The sequence below is a fragment of the Sinocyclocheilus rhinocerous genome, unplaced genomic scaffold, assembly GCF_001515625.1.
Source record: "Sinocyclocheilus rhinocerous isolate Xijiao unplaced genomic scaffold, SAMN03320098_v1.1 scaffold1600, whole genome shotgun sequence".
Classification (NCBI taxonomy): Eukaryota; Metazoa; Chordata; class Actinopteri; order Cypriniformes; family Cyprinidae; genus Sinocyclocheilus; species Sinocyclocheilus rhinocerous.
In genome coordinates this window covers 705404-729126 of record NW_015665129.1, presented here as the reverse complement: position 1 = coordinate 729126, position 23723 = coordinate 705404, and the positions used below count along the sequence as shown (strand labels likewise).

Sequence of the window (23723 nt, the reverse complement as noted above, 5' to 3'; positions counted from 1 at the left end):
ATTAGCTCTAATTTTAGTTAATCTTTAGATTTCGGTTAGTTGCCAATGCAGTTTTAAATTTTACATCTAATATGTATAACTTATCTCCGTTTTATTTCAGAATTATTGTCGATTTCAGTTTTAGTTAACAATAACAGCACAATTTTGCATCTCAAGTGAATTTTGTCCTGTTTTGAGGATGTTTATATATTTTTTACTAGAAAACTAGACAAAAACACTGAAAAAAAGAGCTTTATGCATTGCATTCACTGCATTCTTACATAGATTAATTTTGTCCAGCTGTATTCCACAAGGACTCTGAACGTCTGGATAATATTCAGATAAATTACTCGAAAATCTGAGATCCAAGTCCCCTGACTGAATAGTGCTTTCTGTTTCATACTCTGATAAGGTGAGCAGTGAGGAAGTAATATTGGAGGTCCGGGTGGATAACAGTGATTAATGATCCACAAAGACTCTCTGCATTGACTGCCATGAATTGGCTTTGAGATTGTAATCAAAACTCAAATGAATAGTCCATCACCTGTCTTCCACCCAACATGGAAAGATTCTGGTTGTCTAATGGCATGTACTAATGAAAAAGACTGTGTGGCCTTGACAGCTGAGAGAAGAGTCTTTGCATAATGCCATGATGGATTGTTTCGTGACAGATGTGGTTTATGCTCATATGTTGGTGTAAATCGTCTGTTTTTTGTTGCTCAATTACCCAGGTGACACTGCTTTCATTCTCGGTGGAGATCTGAATACATATGACTGGTTTTGTGGTCCAGGGTCTCACACACACACACACACACACACACACACACACACACACAGAGCTGGATTACATGATGAAAACTGTAGTTAGTAATGTAATCTACTCATTTTAGGTAATGTATTCTGACTACTTTTTAGACAACTACTACTACTACTACTACTATTATTATTATGTTTTGTTATAATGTTGATATTATTTTATATAATATTAATAATACTGCAATAATATTGTTTTAATGCTGTGCCGTCTAAACCGACAACTTGGACCAGCCATGTTGGAGCTGGTTTTAGTTAATAATGAACAAAATGTAGGAATATGTTGTACATGTATTATCTAATGTTTTATCTAAGAACTTGAGTTTTCATTTGCACTGAGATGGATTTTCTTAATATCTGTTCCATGAGAGATTCAGCAAGCAATGAAAATTGCACCATTTCAAGTATCCCTTATTTGCTCTCTGCGATTATCACATTTTGTCTGCCAGCAAGTACAGCAGCAGCAAATGAGTGTGAGAGATTGCTTTTGAAGGTTTATGGAAGAAAGCAAGAAAAAAAATAAAACAAGGAAAATGCGTCAATGCATGACAGGGTACAAAGTGTGTGTTTATGTGAGAAATGAGGAGAGCGTAACAGATAGCTATGTAGAGGTGAGGAGTGTGTATAAATGTGTTGTGTGTGTGTGTGTGTGTATTCACCCTAGCATTAGCCCAGTGGTGGGGTGAGAGGGTGGTGAGATGTTCTACAGGAGTGTGACAGTCCCAGTGGTGTGCTGAAAGGATCTGAGTTGGACAAACAACACTAGAAGCTGCGGTGTCGGTTCAGTTAAACCCCAATCCATCCAAATCAGATCATCTGTGTCCTGGTTTCCAAACGGCTAGCTAAGGTTGCGTATGTAACCGACCTGAACTGGATTTCTCAAAGCATCTGAACACTTAGATCAGTTGTGTCTTTGAAAGCAAGTGGAACGGAAATGACTGGGAATGATCCAGCAGCAGAGCTCTCAAACTTCTCTTCTTTTGGACAAGTAACGGGTCTAATAAGAACCATTTTCTCTCATTCTCTGCCTCTCACACACTCCCACTCTTCCTGTAAATGATGTGTCATTTCTAAATTTTCAATTTCAGGTGGTAAATCCTAAAAAGAAACTCAAAAAGAGGAGATACATCAACTCTGGCACAGTGAGTAGTGAATTTGCTATCCTAAAATCCTGCACATAATCAGTATTTCTTTTTGTCTTGTTTTCCAGTACAAACATTTAAACATGCTAAACTTACCTTAGAAGTAATACTGCATAAGATAATAAGATTTATTTTCAATATATCTAAATTAAGTTTACATTTCTTATCACACCGTCAAATAGTTTTTCTTGCTTGAAGAAAATTAAACTCAATTCTGTGAGAGTTATGCCTAAAACAAGAAAAAAGAATATTTGTTAAACATAAACAATAAAAATAATTAAAGAGATGTTCTCTAAAAACAAGTTATTTTTCAGAACAATTTTACTCTCTCTTTAGTAACACTGTTATTTTAGTATTATTTCTAGATGTATTCATTTTTTGTTGCTCAATTACCCAGGTGACACTGCTTTCATTCTCGGTGGAGGCCGAACACACGTTCCTGGACTACATCAAAGCAGGGTACGGACGAAAATACACACAATCACCCTCATGTAAGCGTATGTACCGATTTTAGACTTTTCTAAAATGCTTCTGAAATCACAGTGTCACAACATGTAATTTTTGTAAACATTCTCAGCGGATGTAAAGGTCAGAATCTTACTGAAGCCATCAGGATGTTATCACAGTAATGGCGTCAAACAGCTCATCAAACAGCTTTGGGAAAGAGCTCCGGTAAACAAGACCTGAATAACCCCTTAAATGTTAAACTAGAACAACAAACACAGCTATTGTAGTAGTTACTGTAATCAGCATTCAGGGGTTGCCAGGTCCTCTTCAGTTTACACTGATGAAAGGCTGGCCTTGTGCACGGATGCCAGTAGTGTGGAAAACATCTCAGAGCTGTCGACCTTATACTGTGGTCTGATCCATTGATATGTCTGGCATTAGGAAGTATGACCTGCTGCCAACTCTGTGTCTGTTAACTCTGACATAAAGCCTGCTTCCTAAACCTGAAAAATGCTGCACTGACAGGCAGTATCTGGAGGTAGGAAGGCATCAGAGCATTTCCGAATCCTGCCTATTAAGATACCTCCATCAAATCAGTTTTTAAAGCTAGTGATTTATCCTGTCTGTATACTGTAAAAAAAAAGTACATTTGTATTAAAAAATATCCATTAATATTGCAATAAATATTTACACTATTAATTATATAATATTATTAATTACACTACCATTGAAATGTTTGGGATCTGTAAGATAAAAAAAAAAAGAAATGAATACTTTTATTTAGCAGTAATGCATTAAATTAATTAAAAATAACATTATTAGTATATTTTTAGATTTACAAAAATCTATTTCAAATAAATGCTGTCCTTATCAACTTTCTATTCATCAAAGAATCCTACAAAAATGTATCACAGTTTCCACAAAAATATAAAGTAGCACAACTGTTTTCAACATGTTTCTTGAGAACCAAATCAGAATATCAGAATGATTTCTTAAAGGGATAGTTCACCAAAAAATGAAAATTTGATGTTTATCTGCTTACCCCCAGGGCATCCAAGATGTAGGTGACTTTGTTTCTTCAGTAAAACACAAACAAAGATTTTTAACTCAAACCGTTGCAGTCTGTCAGTCATATAATGTAAGTGTGTCAATGGTCCATTTGAGAGATAGGTGGCGGTAATGCACTTATAAGTCTGCGATCTGCCGTTCGTTTCGTGTCTTTACACATCAATGTATCATTTAATTTGGTTTTGTTTGTGTATGTATGTTTTTTTGACTCTCAAAGCTGTGATTCCTATTCACTTACATTATATGACTGACAGACTGCAACGGTTTGAGTTAAAAATCTCCGTTTGTGTTCTACTGAAGAAACAGTCACCTACATCTTGGATGCCCTGGGGGTAAGCAGATAAACATCAAATTTTAATTTTTTGGGTGAACTATCCCTTTAAAGATCATGAGACACAATGGCTTCTGATAATTCAGCCTTGCTGTCACAGGAATAAATTACATTTAAAAAAATATTAAAATAGAAAACAGCTACTTTCAGTTGTAACATTTTTTTTCATAATATTACTGTTTTTACAGTACTTTTGATCAAATAATTGCAACCTTGTTGAGAATAAGACTTCTATCAACCCTAAACATTTGAATGCTAGTGTGTACGTCTATTTATATTAAATATTGTAATTTAAATTTTTTAATAATATAATTTTTTGGGTTTACAGAGAAGCAAACATTGTTTTTATTAAGCATTTTCCTGGATGTTTCCAAAGCTTTCTTAAATTTGTTCTAGATCATTATTGTGATGTTATTGTTCCTGTTGGAGGAATCTTCATACTTAGTATCTTCATTGACTTATTAGGCAGTAGTTGGTTAAAGAAAGAAAACTGGTTTGCAAACCTGTCTGTTGTGTTGAGTGAGTAATGCGTGACTCTCTTATTCTGAATGGTTCATGGATAAGATTCAAAAATCAACATAAAATCAGAATCACCTGCTTTATCAGCTGTAATGTGTGACTACAACAGCAAGCAATTAATCTGATAACCGTGCTTAATGGTTTGAATGTTCTGCTCTCTCCACCCTTTTGTCATCCAATATTGATAAGTTCCTGCCATGGTTCCTGTCCCACACCTAAATATACTAGTGTGTCTCATCCTGCTGGAGACTGATATCACCCAGTATCTCTCACTCTGTCAGTCAGGCTGTGCTGTTTAAGAGATTGAGTGAGGGAGCAACAACATTTCTAGCTCTGGACTTGACTTTGGTGTTGTGGTCTGGGTGGTTAGTACAATTACTGTTTTACAGTTTTTGTATCAATATCTTGTGCTGTGGTACTTCAAAACACAATTGTTCAGCTACCTGTTGGCAAACATTGCCAAATAGTTTTTTCTCCCTTGTTTTAAACATAAATCCAACAAACAATTGTGAGGATTATGTGTAAAACACCTCACCAAGGCTGCATTTATTTGATAAAAAAACAGTAAAAACTGTCAGATTGTGAAATATTATTACAATTAAAAACAATTGTTTACTGTTTTAATATATGTTATAATGTAATTTATTCCTGTGATGTCAAAGCTGAAATTTCAGCATCATTACTCCAGTATTCAGTGTCACATGATCCTTCAGATATCATTCTAATAAGCTGATTTGCTGCTCAAGAAACATGTTGTGCAGTTTTGTAAAAACTGTGATACATTTTTGATACATTTGATTAATAGAAATTTAAAAATAACAGCAGTAAAAACCTTTTGTAACATTTTAAATGTCTTTACTGTCACTTGTGATCAAGTTAATGCATCCCTGCTGAATAATAGTATTATTTCTTTATGAAAAATAAATTTTGCTGACCCCAAAATTTTGAATGGTACTTGGTACTTGTTTTCCGTTAATTATATCTAAACAGCCTTAAGACAGGCTGTTTAGATATATTTACCGGAAAACAAGACAAAAATAGATAATATATATGTATTTTACAGTTAAAGAGATTGGTGGTTTAATGTATTTTTATATGTATCTACACTCTCAGAAAAAAGGTACAAAAATTGTCTTTTCAAAATGGACCATTTAGGTACTAACATGTACGCTTTAGGGATAAATAAGGTACAAAGGTGTACTTTTTCAAAGGTACCACTCCAATGACAGCTTTTGCACCTGAGAGTGTTGGGTTTATAATAAATGTGGCAAAAGCCTAAAAATAAAAAACAGAGAGGCAGAGTAATAAAACAAGTGAGCGTAAACAGTCTATGATCTGTGACTATCCAAAGACGTAGCTGACCTTTCACACTGGAGTAATCTATATCGCTCTGACATCGCCCTGTGTGCCACGTTCAGTTCAGACCAACTCAGATCACTCTGTCCACACTCAAACTGCTTTCTGTCAGGTTTTCACCTTTGTTATTTTTCTTCATCAGACTCTGACCTTTAATATTGATGCTGAAAGCAGACCTTTGTATGGATTTCCCATTGCTACATGTTTCATTCACTTTCCTCTTTACAAAGAGGACTATATATATAACCCTATTTCGTTCTTAAATCATCATATCCTGGTTCAGAGAGTGAGATGGATTCTCTTTTTACTGCAGCAAATGAGTGAAAGAATCATGTCTTAAGAGAGAAGTGTTAATTATAGTGCAGGTCATAAAGGTAGCTCTCAGAGTTAATGTAAAATTGAAAACCTTTCCTGAGGACCTTATTAAATGTTTAATCATGTTTTCGAAAAGAAACGGACTGCATAGAAGAACTTCTGTCTAGACTAGTTAATCTTAATTTACATTAAGCTCAGCATTTATTCCTTGAAAAATATTTCTTCAACAGAAAACAAAGACTCGTTAGACAGATTTTTTAAACTAGAAACAAACTAGACACAAATGAGATGATTGTTGACAAAAGTAGAAGTAAAATAGATTCAATTTTAGAGTAGTATAGCTCAGATTATTTAGTCTTGGAAGAATTTGTGGAGAAATCTTTGACTTTAGAGCAGTTAAACTGAACACAGTTTGTGATATTGTTGAGATCTCCTCTGAAACCCTAAAGGATAAGATTATGGGGACTTTTTCTTAGGAGTAAATCCTGAGAAACAGTCTCCATTGATCTCCATTATTTTTATTATATTATTTTTTTCATTGCTGTCTAGGTGAAATCATTAAGATTAGATTTGTGATTCATTTCCGGTGGGAGATACAGTAGAAAGAAACACACGTACCTTTTCATGGAAATGTGATGCTTTTGTTCTTTCTTATTTTTTTTCAACTAATCTTAGTAAAGCACTTTTTATAGGTGATTAGATCTGTAGAGGTCTCTTGAACTCATCAGATTGCACTTCATCCTGGGCCAGAGTGAGACATTGTGTAAAATGTGATTGAAGAACTCATGAGGGGAATCTAGCTTTAGAAAGACACAAGACACTCATAACCATACAGCGAGGATATACAAAACTACCGCATTGCAGAGATGTGTGTGTTCCTGGATCAAGTTACACATTAATACATTTACAAAATATATTTATATAAAAAAACTGTCAGTGTTTTTTGCATTCATTGGATCAAAAGTGTTAATTTATCATGAATGTAAAACACATCTGTCTGCACTGTTGCTAATGTGACAGTCACAATCCCATCATTCTATATCATTCAATTCTAGCTGTTTTTTTCACTCCTATAGATGACATTCAGAATTCCAGCATTAAGATAAATGTTCTTCATATAAAAGCTCCGGTCCAAAAGCTCTCGGAGGTTTCTTGTCTCCACCAAAGGAGCTGTTGAGGTTCCCGGTATAATGCAGATTAATGCACCAGCCCCGCTTTGTGCCTGGAGATATCAGTGATAATCAAAAAAAAAAAGAAAACTTGAGATGGACAGAAAAAAAGGAATGAAGATTAAAGAGCATAAACAGAGCTTGTTAATCACCATTGTGCTGCTCCCCCCTCCTTCCTGTTTATATTGTGCTGAGTTAAATAATAATAATAAAGGCTGGTAAAAAGGATTCAGTTTTTTGGTCCCTACCCAAGGTCTTTGCATAAACACAATACCCTTGTGTTGCATATGAATATGATTTGGCCCGAATCTCATTAACAGATGTGTGGTCATGTTTGCGGATGTACTGTGGATGTTTAAAATACATAATTACTCTCTGCTGACCCATCACTGATGAATCAACGCTTAAGAAAACTTTTCACTATAGGGGTTGTGTATGAATGACAGCTGTAGCCGCATGTTGATTAGGGCCTTCTTTGAAATGCTTTTCCCCCATTTCGTTTTTTGTGTTTTACCCACTTGCATCGAGAATGATTTCTTTGTGTGTGTGCAAATGTTTCATAAATATTCACTGACTTCATACTCCATGTTTTCCGACATTCTCGTCCAGAGCTCATTTCTCATTTGCACTGAGACCACAGAGTTCATGCTGAAAGGGGAAAGCCATTGAGATTCAGATATTAGATGTCATTATGATATTTTTCAGTGCTTCAGAGGTTATCTGTGCAAGTGTGCTGTGTGTTCAGCAGCAGAAAAACTTGTTTGTTCTCGTATAATCGGTTCCATTGTGCAGGTGCTCAGATTAGCCATTTGTTTTCTGTGGGCTCAGTGCTTTCTGTTAATTTAAAGGGAGATAAAGAGATTAACAAAAGCAAACTAAACAAAAACATTGGTTATCCAATTAGATGTTTTATGGCCATTTAAAAATGGCAGTATTAGAATCTGTAACAGATTTTTAAATATTTTTCTTTTAATATACATTTATTTCTATAGCACTTTTCACAATAAATACTGTACCAAAGCAGCTTTACAAAGAATAATGCTTTATGAGTGAGACAAAATCTGGGACCTATGTATGCATATACATGCATGTTTATGCTTGCTTATTTGTATTCACGTGTTTATTTTTATTTTTGTTTTTTAATTGTAATATTGCATGCTATTTTATCTGTATGAGATATGATAGTAGAAAACTAACAGGAAGGTTTAGGGAAAACAGAACTGGGACATTTTTATTTATTTTTAAATTTATTTTTATGCCATGGGTGCATTGCTTTAATTCCAATGAAATTAAACTTGAACCTGGAATAAACTGAAACAGTGAAAATGAAAAATAATAATGCTAATAAATAATTATATTCTAATTTAATTTTAACTTTCATCCAGTTTGTTAAAAATATATTTTGTGACTAATAAGTTATTAAATGACAAATTAAATGTTTAAAATATGCTATTTTTATCAGAATCAGAATCAGAATGAGCTTTATTGCCAGGTATGTTTACACATACGAGGAATTTGTTTTCGTGACAGAAGCTTCCACAGTGTAACAGAATGACAGTGACAGAACAAAAAACACAGATGGCATATGCACATTTAGCTTACATCAATATAATGATGTATAATTCACTCACCCTTTAGCTCTGTATTAGAGCAAAACAAAAGGAATTACTAAATGAATAGAAATAAACCCAATACCTGTAGAATTTTGTTCTACTGGGTTACACTAACAAAAACATAAAAACAACTGCGGAGCATGCCACGGAGGCAGCCATCACCGTCGGCGCCATCTTGCATCTTGTAGGTTTTTGTCCCCACTGTATATAATACACTGATATACATTATAACATTTCTTCTTTGGATTGCTTGAACGAAATTGTAATTCAAAGGGCTGTTATTTAAAAGACATGTCCCTGCACTGTGCTCTGATGCCCATTGAACTCTAGCTATCAGAATCAGTGGGTAATCACTGGCTCCATACTGTGTCTATAGTGAATGTACTGTCCTCCAGCCAGTCTCTCTGCACGATAAGCATCAGTAATCCAGAACTAAGCTGGAGTTCCCACTGATTTCAGTATAGAAACAGAGTTGTGAGCAAATCTGTGATGTCTGGCGGTTTTGTATGTGGAAGTCTTCCTCGACTGCTGTTCTGAGACCAGTTTCACTGTTGCCCTAATTTAAAAAAAATGAGGAAAAAGAAGTGGGTTTTACACAGATGTTGGATCTGCCCACCAGGCAGAGTTGATTGTGAGGAACGTCTGGCTGCTGAGCGGGAGGTTGGCTGTCTGCCTGTCAGGTGAGAGAGACAACACAATGCAGGGCTGGGGATGGTAATTACACCAACCTCTCGAACAGCGAGAGTGGAAACATTGGAGTGTTTTGAAGCTGGAAATGTGATCTGTGCCACAGTTTGGGGTGAATCAGCATCCATCACCTTTGTTGAGCCTCACCGTCAGGTTCTCACATCTGTAATGTGTGAAAATGTTGGCTTATAGTATATCGAAATGCTTTCATTTGATATTCTTACCTTCTCCTCTTTCTCTCTCTAGCACTCAGATCCATTTCACAGTGGCCATTGATTTCACTGCGTCCAATGGTAAGGATTGTTTTTTTTTTTTCAGTGTTGATTGGATTTGTTCTCTATGCTGTTGACCAACAGATCTGAATCAGATTTTGCCTTAATTTATGATTTCTCTCTCTTTTTAAACTCTAGGGAACCCTTCTCAGTCTACCTCCCTGCATTACATGAGCCCCTATCAGATGAACGCGTATGCCATGGCGTTGAAGGCCGTGGGCGAGATCATTCAGGACTATGACAGCGATAAGATGTTTCCTGCATTGGGCTTTGGAGCCAAACTTCCTCCTGATGGCCGGGTTTCCCATGAATTTCCCCTGGTACCTGTTTCCTAGATATGATAGATTATGTGGATTTCACAGCTAGCTGGTGCACATCCAGAGTCATTTCTGTTTGAATACTAAATGCGTGCCGTGTTTTTCAGACACTCTGAATAATGTTGCTTTGTGAAATTTAATGTGTGAGGGTATGTATGGTTGTTTTCAAGTATTTATTTAGTTTTTTGCACATATGTTGATGATATTGTAATTAGTAATGCTCGGTTACATCTATGTTTAATGTGTAAATAAGGCTCTCCTGACACTCCTGCTCATTAACGTTACCCAAGTATTCATGATGCGTGTGTGCCAAACCCTCATCTCATCGAGCATTTTGAGTCTCGTAATTAGTTTTCGCTCGCTCTTTCTCTTTTAGTCCTCCATCAGCTACTCCTCCTTCCACCTCTTTTTCCCTGTGCTGGAACTTAGGATCATGACTATTCATTTTTATTCTTGCTGCTTCACTTTTCAAGTATCACTGTCCTTAGAGCATGAATAATTATCTAATGATGAATCATAAAATACTGAACAGATTCTGAGATCACTAAGGGCGACACACTAGAGAACGTTTTGACGGTACTTTTGACGAATATGAATGTGCAAAATTGTTTTTTAGTATGCAGAAAGAACCAGTTTTTGGTTGCGGCTTCCCTTTATGTCCTTGAGACGCACCATCACCATTGAAATCAATTGATTCACAGTTAAATTCACGGATGTGCCGCAAATTCTAGTGCGTAGACACCCTAAAGAATACTCTATACTCTAGAGTTTTATATTCAAATGAATAATGACAGATATCTAGAGAAATGTAAAGTATTATGATAATTCTAGTCTGCTGAGTTGGCATTGACAGTAGAGGCATAGTGTTAACTGATCTCTGGTGTTCTCTTTGAAGAATGGTAATGTAGATAACCCATACTGCAACGGGATGGAGGGCATCCTAGAGGCTTACCACGAGAGTCTGAAGACTGTCCAGCTCTACGGACCCACCAATTTTGCTCCTGTCATCAACCATGTAGCAAGGTAAGAAAAATGCAACAGAGGAGCATGCTGGCACAGTTGAAAACTTATCCTGTGTAAACCAGTGCTGAGATTGATTTCTACACTCAAATGAATAGAAAATGGTCCTATTAAAATAACAGTCTTTGCTCAGTCAAGCAAAAATGTTTGTCATGATGGACTTTATTTTGATTTTTGCCTTTACAATTTTGGAAAAACAAAAGATCACCTTTTCATCTGGTGTTTTGGGACTCGTTGGCTAAAACTTCATAGCCGGAGTTGACATCTTAAATATTAAATATTAGCTCATAGAACAAAACTGATGATCTTTTGGAGATGTAAAAGTGTGGTCACATTTACTATCATTTGGTGAATTTTAAAGGCCAAATATAGTCAGTTCAATAGGAATCTGTGCAATCTGGAGTTTGGCTTGAGGGCAAAAGATTCTCCCACACAGATTTCACATCATGTTCAAGTTGGTCACGCAAATGTATCGCTGTAATCACTAATACCGTCATTAATGTGTCCTTACATTTAAGCTCTCTATTTAGGCTGCAGCTTCTGTTTGCATATTCTTCACGCTGTCCTGGGTACTGATGTATGAAGGAAAGTTTTCACCTTAGAGTAAAAAATAAAACTAATAACTGAAAAAAATAAATAAATAAATAAAACCATATTGTGACATGTAAAGTCGCAACTGTGAGAAATAGTCAAATGTCAGAAATAATGTTGCAACTGTGAGAAAGAGAAACAAATGAAATATTTAGTCACTGTTGTGAGAAACAAAGTAACGAGGGATGTAGCATTGTAATTGTGTAACAAAGTTGAAATTGTGAGAAAAAGTATCAACTGTGAGAAAAAACAGTTGAGGACCAAAGATTTAAATTAAAATATAAAGTGATAAATTATGAGTTATAAAGTCGCAATTATGAGAAACAGCTGAAATTTAGAGAAAAATGTGAGAAAGTCACAATTGTGAGATATATAATGTTGCAGTTTTGGCAAACAGTCAAAATCGTGAGATGTAAAGTCGCAATTATGAGATTCAAAGTTGAAATTACGAGAAATAGTCATAACTGTGAGAAAGTCACAATGAGATATTGCAATTATGACAAACTCACAACTGTGAGATATAAAATCACAATTATGTGCAACAAAGTTACAATTGTGAGCAATAAAGTCGCAATTATGAGAAACAAAGTCGTAGCTGTGAGGAATAAAATAATAATTACAAAAAGTCACACCTGACTTCTTCTGTTTTGTATTCTGAGGCAGACACAGACTTCTGTACTCATGAACACTGTAGCTAATGTGATAGTGATTGTACGTATTGTCAAAATTAACATGTAGATGATTTAACAAGCATAAAGTATTTGTTTCATGTTGCTGTGACCGTGTGCGGACCTCCGAGAGACCAGATCTCCTGTCATAGCTTCTGTAAAATGTTTTGCGTCACAAAGAGCATTATGGGATTTTGATGAAGGCAGAAGAGCTGTGTCAATAGCAGAGGGACCTCCCAGAGCAAATATATATATGCATGAGATTCAGCGCTGAATACTAAGTGTTCATTGAGGATGCTCATTCTTTCATTATTCATCCGCCGTGTTAAAACAAACAATCAACGGTACCAGCATGAAGAGATTTTCATATTTGGGTTATGGTTCATTTGGGTGATTTGGATCATAACGGTTTCTGCTAATATGTTTGTTAATGTGAAAATGTGATTGCGTGTGTGTATGTGTGTGTGTGTCTCGGCGCAGGTATGCTGCAGCAGTTCAAGACGGCTCGCAATACTTTGTGCTTCTCATCATCACAGACGGTGTGATATCAGATATGGCTCAGACTAAAGAAGCCATCGTCAATGTGAGTTATCCTTGACCTTTCTCTGTCTCTCGCCTACTGTCCTCAAAAACGGTTTACATCATCATATTCTGGTGCAACACTGCATCACAAGTGCCCCCCAGGCAAAGTCGAAGAAGAGTTAAGGTGCTTTATGGGTCTTCCGGAGGTCCTCTCCGCACCTAATGGGATTCGCCTGTCTCCGTTGCTATGGTTACCCAGCAGACTGGATTTAAAGGGAATTTGCGACTGTTTAGTCACATTATTAAAACAGCCACACCTTCCTTTTAAGATCTTGCCTGCTGCTCTGTCTCTTCTTCACCCTCTACCCAGGATGCTTTGGATCTCGGTCTTCGGTCACACGGTAACATTTCTGCACTGACTGATATGGGTTCATGCACTTTGAATGACTGAACACTTCATGTGCGTTATGCGTTTTTATGACTTGAGGGATTTTTATTGTAGTCTGCTATGGAAATTCCACACTTGTGCTCTTTTCTGTTGGTCTTTTTAAAATGATTAGATAAAAATGAGCACTTTGAAGTGTTTCTCATATCACTCTCTCACTCTGACTGCTGATTCTCTGCACTCACAGTGATTTGGCCTCTTATATATATTCTAGCTGAAGTAGCTGAAGCGAAATGTAGGTTAATTCCATGGACTGAATGGTCATTGGTTTTTGTCATCACTTAATTTTTACCATTGGTGTTTTTCGAACAAGAATAATTACTCGGAAATAACCATTTTTAGGCATTATTTTGTCTTGTTTCCCAATAAAAATATCTAAACATCTTTAAATAAATAAACTTGAGAAGCAAAGGTATTTTTTTTTTTTTACCTTTTTATAAGTCTCGTATCTTCTTCTAGAGCAACTGAGGTTAAATGTTTTCATAAACAAAAATCTAATATACTACAGATACACTGTAAATATTTTAATCAGTATTTCTGTCTTGTTTTACAGTAATTACAATATATAAAAAAAACATGTAAATAAAACAAGGATTATTGGAGTATGTTTTACAAGAAAATATTTCAGTGTCTCTACTTCAAAATTTCACATTTAATTCATATGTTACTTCCCTAGTAAAAAAGTTATATATTCAAAATACATTTATTTTATACGAAGTTCAAATTTATTAACATATTTACTGACATATCGCTCGAGACTTACTGATATAAAAATTTGAATTAAATTTTATTTGGAGTACTACTTGTGCACAATGCACATTTCTTAAAATTTAGCCTAAAATGTGTTTTAATGTCACTATTGATGAGGATTGTATGATCTTTGAATAATATCGTTCTTTAAATGCAAGATATTTAAAGTGTACCTGAAGTATACTTGCAATAGTTCCACTTTAGCACAATCAAATCTACTTCAGTATATCTTTAATTGAACTTCAGCACTTCTTCCGCACAATTAAAGTACATTAAGTACAAAATTAGTTGTTCCAATTTAGCAGACTTTGAGTATACCAGTTTAGTATACCAAAACTACAATTTCAGGGTATTTATTAAGCACATAAATATGTAATTGTATTTTTAGTATACTTAGCATAAAATAAATGTATTTCAAATACATTTTAGTATATTTATTTTTCACTAGGGTCGCCATTTGTTTGTAATTGTAAAATTTACCAGCAATTTCTGAGTGAAAAGTTTTTCTACAGTGTAAAACTTTGTTAGATTTATGCTTAAAACAAGAAAACAGTTGTCAATTGAAATAAAGAACAAAATAAATAAACAATAAATAAATTAAAGATATGTGATTTGAAAAGTCTTAATATCTTTTCCAGTTTTGCTTCTCAAGTCAATGTTTCTAAGGGTATTTCAGTATTTATGGAAAAACATGACAAGAAATAATGATTACAAGAATGATGTTTCCAGTGTATGTGTAAAAAGGATGTATTTAATATTTAATAAATCTATAAATTATGTTTTATCCTCACTGATACCAGTAGATATGTGCATGTTCAAGCAGTCACTGAGAATCTAAGAATACACTGAAGCCAAGCAAGAGGGTATGTGGCTCAGCGGAAAAGAGAACACTGTAATTCACAGCGTTTATTATAGACTAGCTGCAAATGTGCCACATCACATAATTCACAGTAATCTGCACTTATTTCATGGCTGAGAAAGGTATTTGTTAAAAAAAGTCAGGAAAACAGGGAGAAACAAGAGGGAGAGGGAAAGTAAACAAACAAGTGAGCAAGAGAGATTTCGAGAGAAGCACTTGAAGGAAAGACCTACAGGAAATAGAGCAGTGAATACATGAAGTGTGTGTGAAATGTGTTTGTTTAGACTCCTCTTCCCAGCTCTATTTCTTTTAACACATGACCGCCTCTGTCCCCCGTGAGCATTTCCGGGAATGCTGACCTACTTCCAACCCCATAAATATGTTTTTATAATCCTTGCCCATTGGCACCAAGCACTCAATGTCCTGTCTGCACAATGCATACAGACAGGGATAGACTGGTAGACAAAAAACAGCCTGGGACCAATACCATCCCCATCACAACACAAGTGGATAGAATAATTATTGCCTGCTTTATTTATGTATTAGGGGTATAAAAGTATTCATACAAAAAATTTAGAAGAGATATAGGAAAATGCTGTTTATGTTCATATACCTTTCTGTTACAAACTCATCTGAAAAGTTCATAGCGACTTTCCCTCCTGTAAGTTGTGTGTGCTGCTTAGTGAATTTAAGACATGTTTTCTTCAGCTCATAACTTTCATCTTAAGATTTTATCCTTAACTGTAAATATTATAAAGTCAAGCAAGTATTTCCATTTTGCAAAAAGGCTTGTCTTGACAGCAAGTGAGTATTAGACTTCACATAAGTAGCGCAGCGCGTGCACACAAACATGTACAAATTAATATTTTATTCTTTGAACAAATGTATTTAAAAAAAATACTCACTGAAAGCTAGTAAAGCAGAGTCAGAAATAAAGAAACACAGTGAAAACTACTATAAATAGATTTCATTTATTCATATTGATTTCCACTATATGTCTGAAATTCTGAAAGAAGCAGTCAGCTGATTCTGCTTGACAATTTATAGAGTCCATCTTTTGGTTTCCCACATAAAGCTCAAGGGTTATTGAAGGAATTGATCTGTGAATCGTAGTAATTAATGATCTAAATCACTCATTTGGTTTGATTAGCCCTCCAGGCCCCACAGTTTAGGGTTTGTTTGTGCTGTGTGTGTGTGGCTATTTTCATCTTGTGTGATGTGTTTTTGTGTGGCCCCCGGTGAAATTCCAATTCTAACTCCATTACAGTCCACAAACTTATCAGTGTGACTGAGGGTGTGTGTCCAGCCAGCTTTATTCGACAAATTATTCATTCCTCTCAACAGGCTTTCACGGGCCCTCTGGGGGAGTACTTTCAAAATTCAGACCCTCAGGAGCCTTTAATATTTCCCTCTTTATATATTTGATATATTAAAGGTATATTTCATTATAAGATCTTCACATTATTTCATAGAAATCATGTTCCCCCCTTGTATGTATTTCTTGTATTTTAGTCTTTTTCTGCTGGGATCATGTGTAATGCATTATATGCAATTATTTTTCATTTCAAACCACCGGGAAGTCGCTTTGGGGAGAAAGTGAGTTTTGTTTCTCTGAATATCCTGTGGTTTTCTGGTTATCCGTTGTCACTGGTAAGCAGCCTCTGAGCTAGCTCACTCTTTACTTCTCTGATAAAGGGGATTTGACCTGTCAGTCAGGCATCATATCAGGAACAGGGACAGTTAGCAAGCAGAGAGAATGTTGATCCAGGAGGGTCTGAATAATGCATAGCTTTCACCTCACTGTATGTGAAAAAATAGCGCTGTCAAAATATTCTTTTCAAGCCATCACAGTCAAAGTCCCAGCGTTCTTTCAAACCCGACTGGCTTAACATGTTCGGAAATAAACAACTCATTTTCTTTTGTTACCGCTTTCACAGGCTGTGTATTAAATGTATAAAACTGTATTTGACCCCCAAAATGATTGTATTTTACATAAGGAGAGTTTTTGTTTTGTGATTCATATGTCACGATGATTCATTCATTGTGACATATGATGGTGATTCATTCTTATGACTGTAAAACTGCAAAATGATACAGTAAAATAGCTGTAATATAATGATACCAAGCCAATGCAAGTGGAAGATATAATTTTCTTCAGATGCTTTTTTTTCTTTTTTCCCCTGTACTGTTCGGTGTCAAATAGGTCAGTCCATTACAGTAAATCTGAATGATCTTAACAGAAATGTTGAATTCTGAATAATCAAACAGTAATTTTAGGATCGTATCTGAGTATGTAAACTGTTTATCATGAAGTAGAATTGATCTTCTCTGTTTTCTTTTCTCAGGCGGCAAAACTACCTATGTCCATTATTATTGTTGGAGTTGGCCAGGCTGAGTTTGATGGTAAGACGTGAAACTATTGTTATTTAGTTTCATCTTTATATCTTCTATATTCTCCATTTTCTTTTCTCGTTATTTACTCTTACTATATTTAATGTATTGCAAACATAAGAAGAAAATGTTCTGCATAACCCTTTATTGCTTGTTTGTACTGTACTCAGCATCTTCCTAACTGTTTCTTAACTATCAACTCAGCTAATAATAGTATTCCCACATGGAGGTTTAAAACTTGAATGCATAAATGCAACTTCACAGTTTGCACTCCCGTAAAGTAGAGTTTCTGGATGAAAAGTCACCTAATTGGGAAGGTTTAGGGTTTCGGACTGATAAGCAGATGTCAACACGCAGATCTCACAGCTGTTCAATATAATTAGCATGTCCCACCATCTGCTATTAGTATTTGTGTTGGGCCTTTCATAATGTTCCAGCAAAGAGGTAAATGTTGGTGTCATGCTGGGGCGAAAGGCTCCAGATTGTTTTATTTGCTGGAGGGCAGATAACATGATGATCTCACTTTTTAGCCATGGTTGAACTGGACGGCGATGATGTAAGAATATCCTCCAGAGGAAAGCTGGCGGAGAGGGATATAGTACAGGTACATATCTCTATGTTTTTATATGTTGTATATGTATGAATTCATATTTTCACACACACACACACACACACACACACACAATATTTGGTGGTGAAAAGTGGTCAGTAATTCAGGATTCGTTCTGATTCATTCATAATCACTGATTCGGTTAGGAATGCCATATACGCATATCTCAGCAAAATATTTATGTAGCCTAAGCAGAGTCAAAGTAATATAAATCTTTGGGGAAGTTTCTTAAGGAATAACTTTGGGTGACCTACATTTACAGACATCTCAGATTCAGAGAATACTGCAACATCACACATGAAAAAAGGAAAATAAATAACTCAAGCTAACAAACAACAACAATGCCTTGTGCAGCCTATAAATAATGAAAGAATCCAGAGTATTTTTTGTGTGTGAAACAACCAGGTTACATTGGTTACATGGGTATTTCAGTTACCTAGACTTGAAAAAAAAAACATGAAAATGATTCAGGGAATAAATTAAACAACTATAGCTAACTGCTTTTTAATCTTATCTCTGCCTGCAGTTTGTACCATTCAGAGACTACATGGATAGGACAGGAAACCATGTCCTGAGCATGGCACGGCTTGCCAAGGATGTCCTGGCCGAGATCCCGGATCAGTTAATTTTATATATGAAGTCAAGGGGCATCAAGCCCAACCAGACACCACCAGACTACAGCCCACCTGGGCTCAGCCCAACCCCCACCGTATGAGTTTACCCAGCCTGCTGAAATAAAACAGGTGATGTTATGTCACCTCCAATTTGGATCTCGTTCAAAGCCAATACAACTGATTCAGTGTGAGGCGTCTAGGAGAGCGGATGGATTCAATTCCCGGTTTTTGGATCTCATACACTGGAGAAATTGAAAACTCTATCTGTGTTCTGGAGGTTGAACTGGAAAGAACGGTACTTATTGATCTGTGAGTTGGTTTCCTCCTCATAATTTCTTTACAAATTAGCCAACATTTATAGTTTGGATCAGTCTCATTCAGATTCATACGTCCGACTTTGCGCAAGCAATGCAATTTTCTGCTTATTTAACATCTCAACATCTATAAAAACGCTATAGGTCTTGTGTGTCAGCATGTGAGGACTGTGTGTTATATTAGGAAAATCTTTCTTGTATCTGCCAGAGGAGGCAAACAAGAGCATCACTAGAAAGTGTGATTTAAAAAAATAGTGAAACAATAAGTGGTTGTTTGAAATATTATACCCTGTACGGGTGATCTGTTTAGTGAAATTGTTTGATTTGTTTCTAGAATTTGTAGATAGTTTGTGTTATGGTGGTTTTATTTTTTCCATGGGGTTTGGGCAAAGTCTTTTTAGTACAAAGTTATATTTCCCATTGCAGTGTCCTATTTATAGCTTTTTAGAGCTATGATAAACAAGATTTTCTATTCTAAAGCATGAAATCCAGGTAAAAACAATTGTCCATTGCATTAATACATTGTATTAAATGTATTTACGTGCTTTAGATGAAATCAGTAAAGAAAAATCCAATGTAAAAGAGAAGCACAAATATTTTCTTAAAGCTATAAAATTTATAAATGTTAATCAGAGGTCACAGATTCAGATTCATTACTGTACACAGACTGAAAGAAATTTCAGGAACAATCAGCTCACAAGAACACAAAATTTACTTTAATTTGCCCCTCCGAGTTGATATATCTTGATATTGTACAGCAGCTCCTCAGACGCATGCGAGCCATCCGGGGAAACATGAGAGATGTCTCGGCCGCTCGCTGCTCGCTGCTAAAGATGATTGGAGATGAGGCAGCGTCTGCTGTTTCTCTCATAGCACTGTCTGACTCACCTGCTGTCAGTGTCCAGCCACGCTGAACCTTAGCTCCCTCATTCCTGGGATTTTCCCTGGAGTTTAAAACACTTTTCTATTCTTCACCATGACAGGATTATTTTACTGGTTTCAAAAGATGAAAGACACATTGCATGCAGCTGAAATTGCGTTACTCGCAGTGCAAACATAATGCCATTTTGTTTCAGTGTTCTAGCTTGAAATGATTTATAGCATTGACATAATAACAGGACAAGCATCGAACACAATTAATTTAATAAACTTGCCTTACATACAGTAAGTTTACATTAATGGTTGATAGGAAGCATCAATTAGAAACAGTATTTTATATGCAGTATTATTACTAAGGAAGCGCATGTTGATTTCCTTTTCAATTTTAAAACCTTAATAGGCTTAAGACATTCAGTTAAATCTCAGAAAATGTTAGCTATATGATTTACTCTTGTCTAGCATATACAGCCTCTTTTGTCTGAGGTCCATTTTGAAAATTAATAATCACTATCACAGACAAATCTGTATGTATCAGTAAATACTGACTGACTTGCTTTTTTGGACAGCAGGGCCGTTTATACTTGTTCTTACCCACAGTTTTGATACATTTCCTCCTTGTCCGGTAAATTTTTACATCTTTGCTTGTTTGTCCCAAGTTGTACCAATGTTTTGGTTTTAGAACATTTATCTGTTATTGTGGTGTAGATTATGAACTGTGAAGATGAACTGCAGTTTTATTTTTAAATCTCCTCTGGTCCTGAAGCTACAAATTTGTAAGTTAGCACAGATGTTTACAAAATGTGATTTCCTCCTTTTTAACCCACTTTTACAACAAGAATGACAATGTTCTTTTGCAAAGATTGTTAAATTTGGAAAATCTGCTCCCGGATAACAAGACAATGTGTTTAAACGCACCTTTCTTTTACTGTGAGTTATTAGCACACCTGCAGTTACTGAGAATGAAGTGATCCATCAATCAATTAGGAGGTGAAGATTAAGTCTGACAAAGGGAGCATTGGGTGAAAAGGTTTGTTTGAGAGTGTTAGCAGGTGTATTGATTTTAAAGGCTTATTTACTCTTCACTTGATATTGTTAATGGCTAGTTAATAACTAGAAGATAATAGTCCTTTTACTGTTGAGAAGAATTTTTTTTTTTTTTCATGTTTCTTATTTATATTTGTTTTTTTCTTTTCAAGGGCCTTTTTATTGTATTCTGTTTCTCAAATGTGAACCTGAAATTTCTACTTGCATAAATTTAACCTTTTTTAAAATCCTGTTTAATATTTATGAACACATTGCTGCTAGGTGGCTTGTAAATCCGAAAAACAAATTACAGGCATCCTGAAACACATGTATATCACTATCCAGAGAATGTTAATGGGTTAATTTTATGGCATGGTGTAAATTTAGCAAATGCTATTTGTTTTATCCCACTATAATAAAAGTCATATAGTAGTTCACAAAACCATTGCAAAGAGGTAATAGTAAGAAAAAGTGTCAATTATGTGTTAAAGATGTGGCCCTTGTCCAGTGCCAACATTCCCTCTGTGAGATATGCATGATTGTGCCAAAATAGCCGATGGGTTCAGTGATGAACTGGCCTATTGCTCTGCGTTAAGCCTCTGCCGCTCGTCTCATAATCGAAATCCAGAGCATGACGCATCCCATCCTTGCTATATTCCTTTTCCTTCTCTCTTTATCTCTTCTTCTTTGCCTCTCTTTATCTCTGTCGATACGCATGGTGAGATATTTCCAAACCGAACATAGAACATTGCTGTTGTCATACCCGTGGTGTGTGAAATTTGTAATGGATTGCCTTAAAAATGACAATGAATAAAACAATGACAATGTTTTTCGAGAAGATCAGAGAGAGATTTTTTTGTATGCATGAGTTTCTTCTTCATGAATAAATCCATCAGTTACAAACTGTTGCAGTCTATTACAAACCGAAGCAGCCTTTAATGGGGAGCAGAGAGATTTTCTCATTAATTCATGTTAGATGCCACGGCTGGGCCCTCCAGAGACAGGTGTGCATTTACATAAGTCTATTCGCTTTAGTTCCTTTGGGTTTGTCACATTCATTCTGAGCGATTAGTCACTAGTCTCTCTGGTCGCAGTGTTTAGATGATGTACATGGGTGAGTTTCTCTTCTCAAAGGGTAAAATACCATTAAATGTCATTAGCTAGTTTTTTGTGTGTGCTGACACTGCAGAAGTTCCAATCTATGCTGTGCTCATTATGTTTACTTGCTAGTTGCTAAATGCTAAACGATTGCTATTTAGGGTGTGGTCAATTTTACTGAGGCGAAAATAGACTGACTGAAAAGGGCAGTCATGATGCAAATAGAAAATAAACTCTTAAGTTGAGAGATGGGTAGAATTTTAACTAAGTCACAAGTATTGTTCAGACTTGTCCTTTAATCAAAGTCTTTTTGTCATTGCCGAACAGCGGCAAGAAGAGAACTCGCCGTCCAATCAGTTGGCTCCCTGGGGCCGGTTGGTGCGTTTCCTTCCACAAGAGCACCTGCAGCATTTAATAAGATTCACTTCTGATACATCAGCTGCATCACCTGAATTGAAGGAAGGAAGGATGGGGGAAGATGTATTGCTGATACAGAGTTTATTTGTTTTCTCTCTATAGCAAAAATGCATTTGCTAAATTGCCGTCCTGCTTCTTGAGGCCTTCAGCTGCTCTATAATGAGTGGAACCCTTTGAAATCAAAAGCTATTTTTCAATGTTACCAGTGGAGATGGAGACTCACAATTCTGACAGACTGATTGATGGTCCCTTCAAAGACCACCGTATCGGTTTTGAGTGCTAATGCCAAATTAATTCCATAAATTGCTGTGAAGAACCAGCAAAAGCAATGCTTCCATTGGCAACTGTTTCCCAAAAGAGAAGAGGAAGGAGAAAAAAAACCATCTGGACAATGTTCTCTGGAAGAACAGATGCAAAGCATGTCCCGAACAATCTGGGAGAGACATTAGACACCAAGACAATACAGTGACAGAACAACAGAACAGAGCTGTATCTATAGGCCTACATAGGATATTCTCATGGGGTCAAACTTTGCCATACTAGGACCCACCCAAATAAAATCACTCTCAATATTTGTTTTTATTTTTTTTTCTAATCCTTAATATTGTTTCAGTAAGTGTTCCTCAATTTCATTCCAGACCAAAAATGAGGAGTAGCCTACCGAAGTTGAGAAGCTTTGAGCAAATTCACTGACTTGCAGTTCAGTAAAGTTAATTCAGTAGCTGCTCTGATAGCTTAGGTAAGTAAGGATTCCTCAAAGTGATTCAAATAACAGAGTTCGTGTGTTTTCGAATGATTCATTTAAAGAACCACCTCATGAGAGTCATTTGTTCGTGAATCTATTTATATACGTGACCTTGTTTATGCGTGCAATGCTGAGGAGCGCCATCGCTTGAAGTCGGCATGAAATCAAAATGAACAATTCTTATTTTTTGATGGAATACTGTAGTGTTTATTATAAATAATTTATCGGTGCACTTCATTATTTTTTTAAAATTCATGTGCCCTCCTAATCTTTAATCAAAAACGAAGTATGTACTCTTTTTGTGAAGAAAAAGTACATACTTTTGAGTATGTAGAAGAATAGTAGGCAAGCTTTGGGACATACTACTTCGTCATAACTGGTCTTTAATGGACGCTCTGTTGCTTAGTTACATACATTCTGTCACTGTTTAAACTGCCCTATCAATCATCTTGTCACAGTTAACATCATCCACATTTCGTTTAATTTGATTTCCTACCGTATTGGAGAGAAATGAAGAGGCACATTGATCTGCTAGTCGCGGGTCTATCATGCCAAGAACTCTGCTCATGTGTTTGCATAATGATGCATTTAAAAGTTAATGACCAACGTATCATTATAAAAGTTCACAGTGTTGCTGCAGATGAAATATAAAGTGGATAACATTACATTTATATTTTTTCATCAGGTTAGACATTGATTATTTATCACTCAAATCCCTTTCTCTGCCTGTCCGTTTGTCGCGTATATCC

General features: G+C 35.8%; 1 protein-coding gene across 2 annotated transcripts in view; it reads left to right on the top strand.

Moving 5' to 3' along the window:
* Nucleotides 1–21533, top strand: part of cpne5a (copine Va) — a 92631-nt gene extending 71098 nt beyond the window's left edge. For both annotated transcript variants that reach the window (XM_016542314.1, XM_016542313.1), the window contains 9 exons: nucleotides 1881–1934; nucleotides 2332–2393; nucleotides 9686–9732; nucleotides 9850–10031; nucleotides 10924–11051; nucleotides 12788–12890; nucleotides 17229–17286; nucleotides 17805–17878; nucleotides 18411–21533. In XM_016542314.1, coding sequence (XP_016397800.1) covers nucleotides 1881–1934; nucleotides 2332–2393; nucleotides 9686–9732; nucleotides 9850–10031; nucleotides 10924–11051; nucleotides 12788–12890; nucleotides 17229–17286; nucleotides 17805–17878; nucleotides 18411–18599 — 897 coding nt within the window. In that variant the 3' untranslated portion in view covers nucleotides 18600–21533. The remainder of the gene's footprint in view (nucleotides 1–1880; nucleotides 1935–2331; nucleotides 2394–9685; nucleotides 9733–9849; nucleotides 10032–10923; nucleotides 11052–12787; nucleotides 12891–17228; nucleotides 17287–17804; nucleotides 17879–18410) is intronic.
* The last annotated feature ends 2190 nt before the right edge of the window (nucleotides 21534–23723 follow it).